Consider the following 12,758-nt stretch of genomic DNA (forward strand, 5'->3'; position numbering starts at 1 on the left):
GTGAACTTATCCTTTAACAACATTTTGTTGGGGCCCTCTAATAATCTCTCTCTGTGGCACCTAGCAGTGTCCATTGGGCCAATGGTGTAAAAATGTTGAAGTGAAAACAATAATATTAATAACTTAATGTATTTTATATTGTTATATAATTGTTAGTGCTCCTGTAAACAACTGCTCTATTACCTTAATACAAACTGATTAAAGTTTGCTACTAAATGGGTTTTTGCAGATTTACAAGCTTCAGCTGTCATATCAATTTTTATTAAGGAGAATCTGTTATTTAAACAGCATTAGGAAGACAGTGTTGGGCATACAACAGAGTTCATTTCAAAGTGCTGGCAGGGATGAAATGAAGCTCTGAAGACAATTATTGTATTCATTGATGAGTAGGAGGGAAAGCAAGTGAAAGTTCTGATTAAGGACACCATGATCTCAGACTCCTCCTGTGCATCTGATGTCAGCTCTTGTAGAATGATAACTTCACAGGGCATTCACCTACTTCAACCTATGAATCCCTTAATAATACAATATTTTATGCTATAGTTATGCCACTGGACATAATCTAATTGGTGCCTGATCTGAATTCAGTTTTGTGCCAAGCCAGTTAGGGTTGCCACCAATGGTTCTAGACTTCCATTCGTGATCTCCACAGTCAGGTAATTATGACGGAGCAGATTGTGACATCACTATTCAAATTACTAAGATAAACAGTATATTGAATGCTCTTTGACATCTAGCTAATTTAAATGTTCTGTGTTGTTACATTTGTCTGTAAAGAATCTTATATTTAAGAATAACTAAATGTTTATCTCTCACTGCCTGTGGTATGCATTTAAATACAATTGGTGATACAGTATTGGCAGACTCTACTTAGTCAAAGAGCAAAGTGTCAAAGTTTCAAACTTTCAGCACAGCAGCGTACATGTGGCCCAGGGTTCCCAATGTACAATGGTTTACACACTTAGTTGACAATCTTTAAATCAACTTGTTCTAATTGTATTTTCCAAGGCAATGATTTGACAAACATGTCATCTTTAAGCTATTATTATTTTTGTTTGCTTTGAACAGATTGTATCTTCTGTATTCCAGCAGAGTATTTTACCTTTGCTCCACCATTGATTAGGTTATTGTTTTTCTAGTTTCTCTGAGTGCCTTCAGTGCTGACTTTTTTTTTGTTCTTTGTTTCTCTAGTGAGGTTTACAGATTGCGGTGAACAAAGACAGATACATTATGAGACCAGTAACCCTACAGATTTTCGGATCGATGATGACGGGGTAATATTTGCTGCAAGAACTTTTGACATTTCACCAGATCAAAGCGAGTTCCTAGTCTATGGCCACGATGAGGAAACCAGACAGTTTTGGCATGCCGCTGTGAATATCACCCTGAGACCTCAACATGCACAAGAACCACAACAGGTAGGCTAAAGTTTGGCATCTACCTTTCACATGGGCAATCAGTCAGTAAATGAAGCAGAGAGGATTATTATTATTATAAACACAACTTACTGTGGTTAATTTACAAAGGAGTGGAAAATATTTACTTAGAATATTCACTTAGCCTATTGAATAAAGTGCAAGATTTAATGCCTAATTATGTGTAAGAGAAATAAAAAAAAGTTTTTTTCCCTTCATTTGATTAGATGATTTAACATAAACACAGCTTCACTGTATTAACTATGAGAACCTTCTCTTTGCTGGGTAAACATGTAGTTGGCTAAATGAATATTCTCTATTACTTAGTTTAGTAAAACAACTTTGTGAGGAGGATGAAGAGCAAAAAAGAAATGGAAAAAAAAGGAGGGGGGAGAGGGGGAGTGTAAGAAGCACCATCATGTCCCAGTCTTTTAGAGTTCTAAAAATGAGTAACCCCATCTCAGGTGGGTGTAGAGATGTTGCCCATTTTATATTGTATTGACAGGAAGGAGTTAATATAGGTTTATATGATGTAGATCAGATAAAGTTTATCCACAGAAAACAGAGGTTATGGTGCTGCTCTTCTCTATTACGAGGAGCAGCTATCAGTTATTACATTATTGTGATTTAGTTGATTTTAGCAAACCACATACATACAGCGAGAAGTGTAGTTTGTTTCCACCAATCAGGAATGCATGCACGAGCTGCATTTAGCAGGTACATAGTCAGTGAGGTCTTATTGGAATTTTGTTGCCTTGTAATAAATAACCAATGGGATCTAACCCTAAATTTACTGATATCAGCCGAAGGTTTAGTTTCCGAACTTCGCAGAAAGGGCTTAGTAGGGGACATTTCCAAAAGATACGTAGTAGGGTCCCTGGTTCGGCTTAGCATCTCCAGCAAACATTCAGGACCTGCGGGTATATTGTATTTAGAAGCATCAGAGCCTAATACCAGTCTGAGAGTAGTTTGTACCCTTGTTCCTGAAAATGATTGGCAAAGAAGACTTGTTTGCTAGGGTAATGGCTTTGCTGATTTGTGCATTTGTGAGAATCACATAAAGTTTTGATGCCTGTTTATGAATGTAGGAAGAAATGTACTGTAGCTTTTGGGTGTTGAATTTAGAAACTACTGTATATAAAAGTGATAGTAAGTGAGGCTTATAAGTTGCATCTTGATAAATTACCTCAAATTGAGGTAGAGGTCTAGTAAGGAGATTTTTCTCTGGTGTAGACTGTAGGAAATGTCTGCCCTGGTAAGTCTCCAGATATCCAGAGGAGGCAAAAGCAGATTTTGGATTGCTTTGGGGGACAGTCAACTAGCCAGCACTATAAAATGTAGATAGCAAGATTTACTCACTGCTAGGAGACATTAGAGATGTTTGTTCTCTGTGCCAGTTAAAAACCTGTGTTTCCTGGTACTGGGATCAGGGAAGAGGGATGAGGAGAAATCAACTGAAGGTGGAAAGTCTGATGGATTGATTTAATACTGACTGGTTGGGTGCGATTTTAGAGTTCTGTAGTGCCTGACTGGCAGCTAGGGGAGAGGAAATATTTAATTGGGGACAAAGTTTGTTTGTTGGAAGCGTACACCAAGTCACTACCAAGGAAAGATGGAGTGCTTTGTAATATACAACCCCTGGCAAAAAGTATGGAATCACCACTCTTGGAAAATGTTAATTCAATTGTTTAATAGTGTAGAAAAAATGCAATCATAGACATGCCTCAAAACTATTAACATTCCAACTTTCTGGCTTTAAGAAACACCTAAAAAAATAAAAAAGAAAGGAAACTGTAGACAATTGCAACTGTTTTTGCAGATTAATCAGAGGAAAAAAATATGGAATCACTCAATTTTGAGGAAAATATTATGGAATCACTGTGTACTTTGCAGTTCTAAAACAAACATCTGCATCAGATTACACCTGCTAATTAGTCTGCAGTTAAAAAGAGTGCTTGCACACCTTGGTGAGCTGTTGCACCAAGCTGATTGGCATGAATCATGGATCCAACACCAGAGATGTCAGTTGAAACAAAGGAGAGGATTATAAAACTTCTTCAAGAAGGTAAATCATCACAGAATGTTGCAAAAGATGTTGCTTGTTCCCAGTCAGCTGTGTCTAAAGTCTGGACCAAGTACAAATCGAATGGGAAGGTTGTAAAAGGGAAGTGTACTGGTAGACCAAGGAAGACATCAAATCGTCAAAATAGAAAACTTAAAGCAATATGCCTTGAAAAAGGAAAATGCACAACAAAACAAATGAGGAACAAATGGGCAGAAAGTGGAGTTTGTGACTGAACTAAAAGACATCGTAAGAAATGAGATTTACATACAGAAATGCAAAAAAAAAAAAACCCCATCATTAACACCTAAGCAGAAAAAAAACAAGGTTACAACGGACTAAAGTAAAGCAATCATGGACTGTGGATGGCTAGATGAAAGTGATAATCAGTGATGAATCACAAATCTGCATTGGGCAGGGTGATGATGCTGGAACTTTTGTTTGGTGCTGTTCCAATGAAATGTATAAAGACAACTGCTTTAAGAAAATATGCACATTTTCACAATCATTGATAATATGGGCTTGCATGTCAGATAAAGGTACGGGGGAGATGTCAGTCATTAAATCTACAATAAATATGCAAGTTTATATTGAAATTTTGGACACTTATCTTATTCCATCAATTGAAAGGATGTTTGGTGAAGATGATATAATTTGTCAGGATGATAATGCATCTTGCCATAGCGCAAAAGCCGTGAAACATTTCCTTCAAGAAAGACATAGAATGTCAATGGCATGGTACATGAAATAGCCACTGCCCCAATCTATAGCTGGCCTTCACAGCAAGGAGCACATGGAAGGGTGATGTCAAACAACAAAAAAGAAAAATTCCCAGCACTAACTTGCCAGCCAGCCTGCAAACAAACCATATTAACCTGTCTAACAGTATGCGTTAAAAAGAAGGGTTTAGTTAGCACACACTTGCAAGTACATGTGTAAGCTACAGAGCCTCGTCATGGTGCCCCAGTATTCTGTAGTTCCTAACTCTACAATTTTAAGAGCCCCCATAGTACAGGCACATGTATTTAATGTAAATAGTCCGGACCTCAATCCAATTGAAAATCTATGGTGAAAATGAAAATGGTCCATGACAGGGCTCCAACCTGCAAAGCTGATCTGGCAACTGCAATAGGAGAAAGTTGGAGTCGGATTGATGAAGAATACTATGAGTCAATAGTTAAATCCATGTCTCAGATAATTCAAGCTGTTATAAAAGCCAGAGGTGTAACAGCAAAGAACAAGTGGTGTACTGTAGTGTTTTTTCATGATTCCATAATATTTTCCTCAGAATTGAGTGATTTCATATTTCTTTCCTCTGCTTGTTCTGCAAAAACAGTTGCAACTGACTACAGTTTTCTTTCTTTTTTAAGTTTTTAAGTGTTTCTTAAAGGCAGAAGTATGGAATGTTAAAATAAAAATAGTTTTGATGCATGTCTGTAGTTTGTTTTCTACACAAACAATTGAATGAACATTTTCCAAGAGTGGTGATTCCATACTTTTTGCCAGGGGTTGTAGCAGTATGTCAGGGAGGGTAAGATAGGGACATATCTGTACATGTCTGGTCAGGTTTTTTTTCCAGAGAAATTGTGATATCAGAGAGCATATACAGTATAGGCAAAATAATACTGAATCACATATATAGGCAGTGTTTGAGTTAAGTTTAGAATTGGGAGTAAGGCTGTCATTTTAAAAGGCTTTACCTTTCCCAAGACAAGTTAGGGTATGTGACCTATACTTTAACCCTTTCACCATCTGCTCCTTCTGTTTATGATTTGCATGCACTTTATTTGGTGCACTGTTACCCAGCTCAGTGTTGTAACCCCCTGAATACCTGCATGTTTCTTCATTTCCAAAAACATAGTAAGTAATGAGATCACCTTGGGGTGTCTGCTTTCCAAAAAGTGGGCTATATTTTAGGAGAAATTAAGGGAACCAGTTTTTTTCCATAAATTACTTTTATATAGTAAAAATGTGTTTATTAATTGCCATGAAAAGAAGGCTCTATTTGTCTCAATAATGATATAAATTTAGTTTGAGCACATTGTAATATGGCTAAGTAATTGTCAAAGTATCATAGCAATGAAAGACAAAAATGCCCTGGTTATGAAAGGGTATTACAGGCATGCACACAGGCAGTTAAAGTGATTCTCTAGCCAGAATGTGTTTGTAGTAACAGATGGACCAGACAATAATAATAATTAGATCTATTTTACTTTTTCTCCCAGACCCATAGCAGAGTGAGTGAAATTCTCTCCAAATTGAGGGGAAATTTCAGACAGTTGTAAGTTTTTACCTGAACAGGTCTTTATTGGAGTTTTATGGTCACCTGTTCCAGTGACAGTGGTCACATGAATGAAATTCTCATCACTTTCTGTCCCTGTGACAATGGTCGTCAGAACAGATAGAGGGTGACTCTCCCCAGCAGGGATACAAACAGCAGGAAAAACCCTTCATCTTTATAAAAAAAAAAAAACTAAAAAAAGCTTTAGCTAGAGGTATGATTTAAGACCAGAAATTTTACACAATGGTATTTTTTTTTTACCAAGCATGACACCAAGCAATGAATAGTAAATCTGGCCATACAAGGATCTGTTTTTTCAATCAGCAAGCGAGCTGCTAAAAAAAAAAACTGAACAGATTCCCCCATCCACACAAGCGAGGTTGATGGAAGATCCCCCTCTGCTGTGTGTTTGCATTCTGACCACAGGGACCCCTCTGCTGGCAGAATACACTGATTAGTGCTACAGCACTGATTGAACAAACATTTTCCGACAAGCTCATTCGTGAGAAGTCAATAATTCGATTGCCTTCTTATGAATGTGAATGGCCGTAGATGGTCTGAATCAGCCAGATTTAATCCATGATGGCCAGCTTTACGGATGAGTAGGTAATCACATAGTATTTTTCTGAACTGTATATGTTCTATTGAGTGACTTGTTAATGTAATATATTAGTTAAATTAGCTAGATAATGTTAGGGCATTGTTGTTTCTAACACAATTTTATCTCATCAAAGCAGATCCTTTTTATGATTGTGAATAAAGTGTAAATCTTCACTTACAAACATATTTGTCTTTTTTCTCTCTCTTGAAAATCAATTATTAATGTAGATCTGTAGAATGTGGTAAATGCTAATTTTAAATGTAAATTGCATTTGTCTGTTAATCAATACAGAAGCTGTTTATTGATTCTATTTTAAGCAGCTTCACAATTTAAGTTCTGTGAATATGAGAAGTTAAAAATGAATTGACTGCATTTAATTGGATAAAAACTGAATTTCTCTGACTACTATAATTTTTTTAGTCTAAAGTAAGCTTAAAGCTGAACTCCAAGAGAAAACAATATTTTCACATTTGTTATATGAAAATGATTTACCACTAATGATGTGTGTTCCATTGGACGATGCTGCTACGTTAAGGAAAAAGTCTAACTTCCTTCTAACACAGCTGTAATCTCAGAGTTTGCGACTGAAAATTACACTCGCAGCTCTAGTACATTGCATACAGTGAAGGCTTGCTCCCAATTTCCTCCATTCACAAAACGCATGCTTTCAGAAACACCTGGCCGTACTTGCTGGCCCTGTGTTGTAATAGAAAAAAACCTGCTGGGGAACAGCAGTGAGCTGGTCACATGAGCAGAAAATACCATTTCTGCAGGAACTCAACATGTGTGCACAGATGATTCCATACAAGGAAACCAGGTATTATTTATTTATTTTATTTGTTTATTTATTTTTCTTTTGACACTTTTAAAAAACTGTGTCTAGTAGTAAATTTACTAGAATGCTAAATTTTATTAGCAGAGCGGAATCAGGACATGCTGAAGTGCACAGTGTGCAGAAGTCGCCAACTGTCTGCAGAGTCAATAGCTAAAGACCTCCAAACTTCATGTGGCTTTCAGATTAGCACAACAACAGTGCATAGAGAGCTTCATGAATATAAAAGGATATACCAGTGCTAGGTAGTAGATGTTATAAGCAGCTAGCACAAAGGTGAAACCTCTGAACCTTCTGTACAAAACTAAACAACAAATGCAGCACTAAGGTACTGTATAATATATGATGAAAAGTAATGATGAAAATTCTGTACATGCGCTGTGGAGCGCTCTGATGTATAAAGTTGCATAAAATGTCTTAGGAATGATGTTTAAAGTGCAAAAGTAACATATAGAATAAAACACCAAAAAACAAACTATCAAAGTCCAGATATGAAAAATAAAGTGAATTCCGTGACTCCAGCGATTGTAAATGAGTATATATTGCACTAACCAGATAGCGCAAAATAATGCGCATTTGAGTAATCAGACCACTCCTGGTCAACTGGATCTGGAAAGGTGAGGATCGGGATCATCTGTCAAACCACTGCAAGACAGGTAATCAGCATGTCATCACTCTCTAGGTAACAGTATTACTCATCCATCCAGCAGGGGGATCACACTCCAGGGAGGAGCCCAGTCGGTGACGTCATGCCGCACAGGCCACGTGGGAGGCCAGCGGCCATCTTTGACACTGTACAATACAGTTGTGAGTCTATTTTACTCTAGATGTAGTTTTATCCAATTACAATAAAAAATTACTACACTATCAAAGCTTTTTGCTTGAGCTCGGTTTATTGTGAGCCCCCCCCCCCTCTCAAGGTGAATTCCATTGTGCTCCATGCATACTATTGGAAGTGGTCCCCCTGCTGGATGGATGTAATCTCTGTGACCTGAAGTGTGATCCCCCTGCTGGGTGGATGAGTAATACTGTTACCTGGAGAATGATGACATGCTGATTACCTGTCTTGCAGTGGTTTGCCAGATGATCCCCTGATCCTCACCTTTCCAGATCCAGATGACCAGGAGTGGTCTGATTACTCAAATGCGCATTATTTTGCGCTATCTGGTTAGTGCAATATATACTCATTTACAATCACTGGAGTCATGGAATTCACTTTATTTTTCATATCTGGACTTTGATAGTTTGTTTTTGGTGTTTTATTCTATATGTTACTTTTGCACTTTACACGTCATTCCTAAGATGTTTTATGCAACTTTATACATCAGAACGCTCCACAGTGCATGTACAGAATTTTCATCATTACTTTTCATCATATATTAATACAGTACCTTAGCGCTGCATTTGTTGTTTAATAGAGAGCTTCATGGAATGGGTTTCCATGGCCTAGGATCAGCTGCATCCAAGCCTTACATCACCAAGTGCAATGCAAAGCGTCGGATGCAGTGGTGTAAAGCACGCCACCACTGGACTTTAAAGCAGTGGAGACATATTCTCTGGAGTGCCAAATCACGCTTCTCTGCCTGGACGTGTCTGGGTTTGGCGGTTGCCAGGAGAACGGTACTTGCCTGACTGCATTGTGCCAAGTGTAAAGTTTGGTGGGGGAGGGGAATTATGCTGTGGGGTTGTCTTTCAGGGGATGGGCTTGGCCCCTTAGTTTCAGTGAAGGGAGCTCTTAAGGCGTCAGCATACCAAGACATTTTGGACAATTTCATGATCATAACTTTGTGGGAACAGTTTGGGGATGGCCCCTTCCTGTTCCAACATGACTGCACACCAGTGCACAAAGCAAGGTCCATAAAGTCATGGATGAGTGAGTTTGGAGTGGAGGAACTTGACTGACCTCAACCAGATAGAACACCTTTGGGATGCATTAGAGTGGAAACTGCGAGCCAGGCCTTCTTGTGGCCTGACTTTACAAATGCACTTCTGGAAGAATGGTCAAACATTCCCATAGACACACTCCTAAACCTTGTGGACAGCCTTCCTAGTAGAATTGAAGCTGTTATAGCTGCAGAGGGTCGGACAACTCAATTTGGAACCCTACAGACTGAGTGGGATGCCATTAAAGTTCATGTGCGTGTAAAGACAGACGTACCAACACTTTTGGCAATATATATATATATATATATATATATATATATATGCTGTAGAATTGAATTGTAAGTGCAATAGCACTTACCTTTCTCCCTTATTCCCCCCATAAAGTCTTACAGATACCTGTAGATCATGCCAATGAAGTACAGTCTTTTCTGATTTAAAAGCCCGTAGATAGTCAGTAAGCAGCTGGTCGTGCCTAGCCCTGCTGACTGTTTTCTGGATTGACAGAACTGACTGTGCTGCTGAAAACCTCCCACTGTGATCTACAGTGTCTGGGAGGCGGGCATGTGAGACACAAATGAAGTAGGATTTGACTGACTCAGGGAAGGTAATTTTTTCTTAATTCATGAGGCTCTTTTTTTTCACATAGTAACTGGATTTGAGAACTGTTTGGACTATCACAAAAGAGCCTTTAGATGTACTTTATTATTCATATGGCTGAGGACAAAGACCAATATGGTAAATAAAGAATTGAGCCTAAAAATTAAAAAAGCAAGCCTGTGGTGTTCCAGATTGCTTTTCTGAAAGAAAAATAAAACAGGGAAAATGCTATACCTTTAAACAACAGATAAATAAAAGCTCATATAGAAGTGTTCAGCATACTGACTTTGTTATAAATGGAACCCCCTTTAAAACACTATGTTTAATGATGTCTTAAATCACTGTCCTATTTTACATGCACACTTAGCATCCTCCACACCTGAATTTTTCTTCAATATTAAAGACAATCTTTTTGCTGAGGAGATATGGGAAATCCCTTTGGCTGCTTAGTCATTTACAGGAGTAAAACCTATATGACTCTCCCTTTTACACATTCCACCTTTAAATATAATTGTTTTAGGAGACACACGTCTGAAATAAAAAAAGCAGTGTGTGACGCAGAATTAGGGAGTAGAACCAGAAAGGAGTTTCGACACCTACAGAAGATTAATGGCTAGTGTGCAAAGTGGGTCATCCAAAGCATCCATCTTGCCTGACATAGGTTTAAAATAATTACAGAATTAATACCGTGGGATTTAATAGGGTCATAAATATTTGAGACATTCTTTACCAGCACATATTAAATGTGTCTTTGGAACTTGCGTGACATTTCAGCATGCCCAAGTCTGACTAAAAACTATCTGCCTGGATAGTGGCAGATATGATAATGAGTGGTAATATAAATCCTACAGAAGTGTTCATTTATTCAACAGTCAGACAAGGGAGTCTTGTGAAAAGAGAAAGTAGTGTGTTTTCTATGGATATGCTGAGGCTGACCTTGCATGGACTGATTTTTCAAATGATTTGATTAAAAATTCTGCTGATTATCAGGTCCAATATTCTGTGTACAAATATGATCACTAAAGACAGGGATAAATGATATTGACTGATGGGAAATCCTTCTCTCTTGACAGTAATGTTTGATACATGTTATTGATAAAAAACAGCATTTATAGTATTGTACAATTACAAGCTACAAATTGTTTACAACTGTTTAAAGAACAAAATGATTGGGAAAACATCCATTCACTCTAAAAAACAATCTGATAATTTAACAGTTTTTGGATAAAGTGGAGAGGGATTAGAGCACCTCAACACAACAGTATGAATTAAACTTTTATGGCCTCCTTTCACATGGAGTGGACTCCATTATTATCAGCAGGGGATCTGTCTTCTGATCCCCTGCTGAGCCAAACAGGTGGATGACAGGTCCATGTCCGCTCAGTTTATACAGAATGGACAAGGACCGAGCCTGCTCTGCTCCATTGACCGGCAGGTGTTAACGGACTCCGATGTCTGTTAACATCCGCCTGCCCTCTGATCTGTCTAGATGGAGGGAGACATATCCACTTCTGTTTTTTTTTTTAAGCAGACTAGGTCAGATTGGAGCTAGGTGGGTGTAAAGGGACACAAGTCTGTTTACACCCGCTGGTCCATAGGGGTAAATAGACCGTCCAATAAGGTCAACCTGAAAAACTGACAAACGGACCTGATCAGACCCTGATCAGACCCAGGCTCTCCTGGGTCTCTGCCTCCTCTTTGGCTCAGTCAATCACAGCCAGTGGGGAGGGAGTAGGGGGGAGGGGCCGAACCATGCTCTGTTGTGTCTTATGGAGGGAGGGAGTGAGCATGCAGCAGTGCCCCCATAGCAAGCGGCTTGCTAAGTGGTCACTGCACAGAAGGGAGAAGCCAGAAGCACTGGCGGGGGACCTGAGAAGAGGAGGATTGTGGCTGCTCTGTGCAAAACCACACACAGAGCAGCTTAGTATAACATGTTTGTTATTTTAAAAAAATGAAAAAAGAACCTTTAGTATCACTTTAATTTTGATATGGTATGCAACTATCTTCATAAGATAGAAATATAGTATATTTTTTTTACTTTGCATTGCAGTAGTGGATATGACTTGCAGTTATTCAGCTAAATCCTTAACTGATTACATATTTAGGACAGTTTTTCAATATATATCAAATTGTTTTGACTTTTTACCTAATATATAATAATTTAAAATTTCTCAAATGAGTGTACAAATATTCTGCAATCCTGTACACTGTGTACGATTTTCCCATTAAATGAATCAATGTTTCTGTGCTCACAAACTTACTCTTCCCTATCCACCTATAGTTATCATGCTGTTCCCTAGACATTCAGTGTATTGATCCCTCCGCATTGCCCTCTACACTTCAGTCTCACTTCCCCTTCCTCACCTCCACCTCTGACACTCTTATCAAGATCTTTGTTTTTTTCACTCAAGAGCATCTCCCATGTGTTCTTGAAACAGATGTACAGAACATACAGCTGAGCCTATACAAATGATGCACTCAAAGTTATTCAGCACTGCAAATTATTAGTTTAACTTATATATTATTATATATGTTATTAATATTATTAGTTTAACTAGATACAGTAACTTTATCAAACCAAGCACAAAAAAGCTCCATGCACACGGGGTGTTTTGATAACGCTGGTAACGTTAGCTATGTAAAGTCACATTAAAAACAAGTGTTTTTCAGCTTTTCTAAGTGTTTTTGCATTAGCATTTAGCAGTGTTTTCCCATGTTTGCATTTTTTATGGGTTTTTGTTGCAAATAAATCAATTTTTTTTTGGGTCAAAAAAATGTCCAAAAATGCCAGTTTGCAGCATTTTATCACAATTTACTGCGTTTTGATGTGTTTTTCTTTGTTAGAGCGTTTTTATAGCTAAAAAAACTCCTCTAGAAACCCACTATCCCTGGGGTTTTTTTTCCAGCCATAAATCGTCCTTGCTAAAAAACATTGATTACAGTCTATGTGTGCATAGTCACATAGAATAACATGCTGGGGGGTTTACTAGCTGTAGAAAAAAATGTCAAAAGCCAAAAACAGCAGCTGTAAAAACGTCCAGTGTGCATGAGGACTTACCGTATTTTTCGCACCATAAGACGCACTT

At 38.1% G+C, this 12,758-nt stretch overlaps 1 protein-coding gene across 1 annotated transcript in view; it reads left to right on the forward strand.

Moving 5' to 3' along the window:
• The window catches only part of CDH2 (cadherin 2), a 389,823-nt gene that overhangs the window by 284,644 nt on the left and 92,421 nt on the right, over positions 1 to 12,758 (forward strand). Inside the window, exon 3 of the mRNA XM_089675699.1 lies at positions 1,192 to 1,418. Coding sequence (XP_089531825.1) covers positions 1,192 to 1,418 — 227 coding nt within the window. The remainder of the gene's footprint in view (positions 1 to 1,191; positions 1,419 to 12,758) is intronic.

Source organism: Staurois parvus, unplaced genomic scaffold, assembly GCF_062004578.1.
Source record: "Staurois parvus isolate SC_StPar_1 unplaced genomic scaffold, SC_StPar_1.0 ptg000157l, whole genome shotgun sequence".
Classification (NCBI taxonomy): domain Eukaryota; kingdom Metazoa; phylum Chordata; class Amphibia; order Anura; family Ranidae; genus Staurois; species Staurois parvus.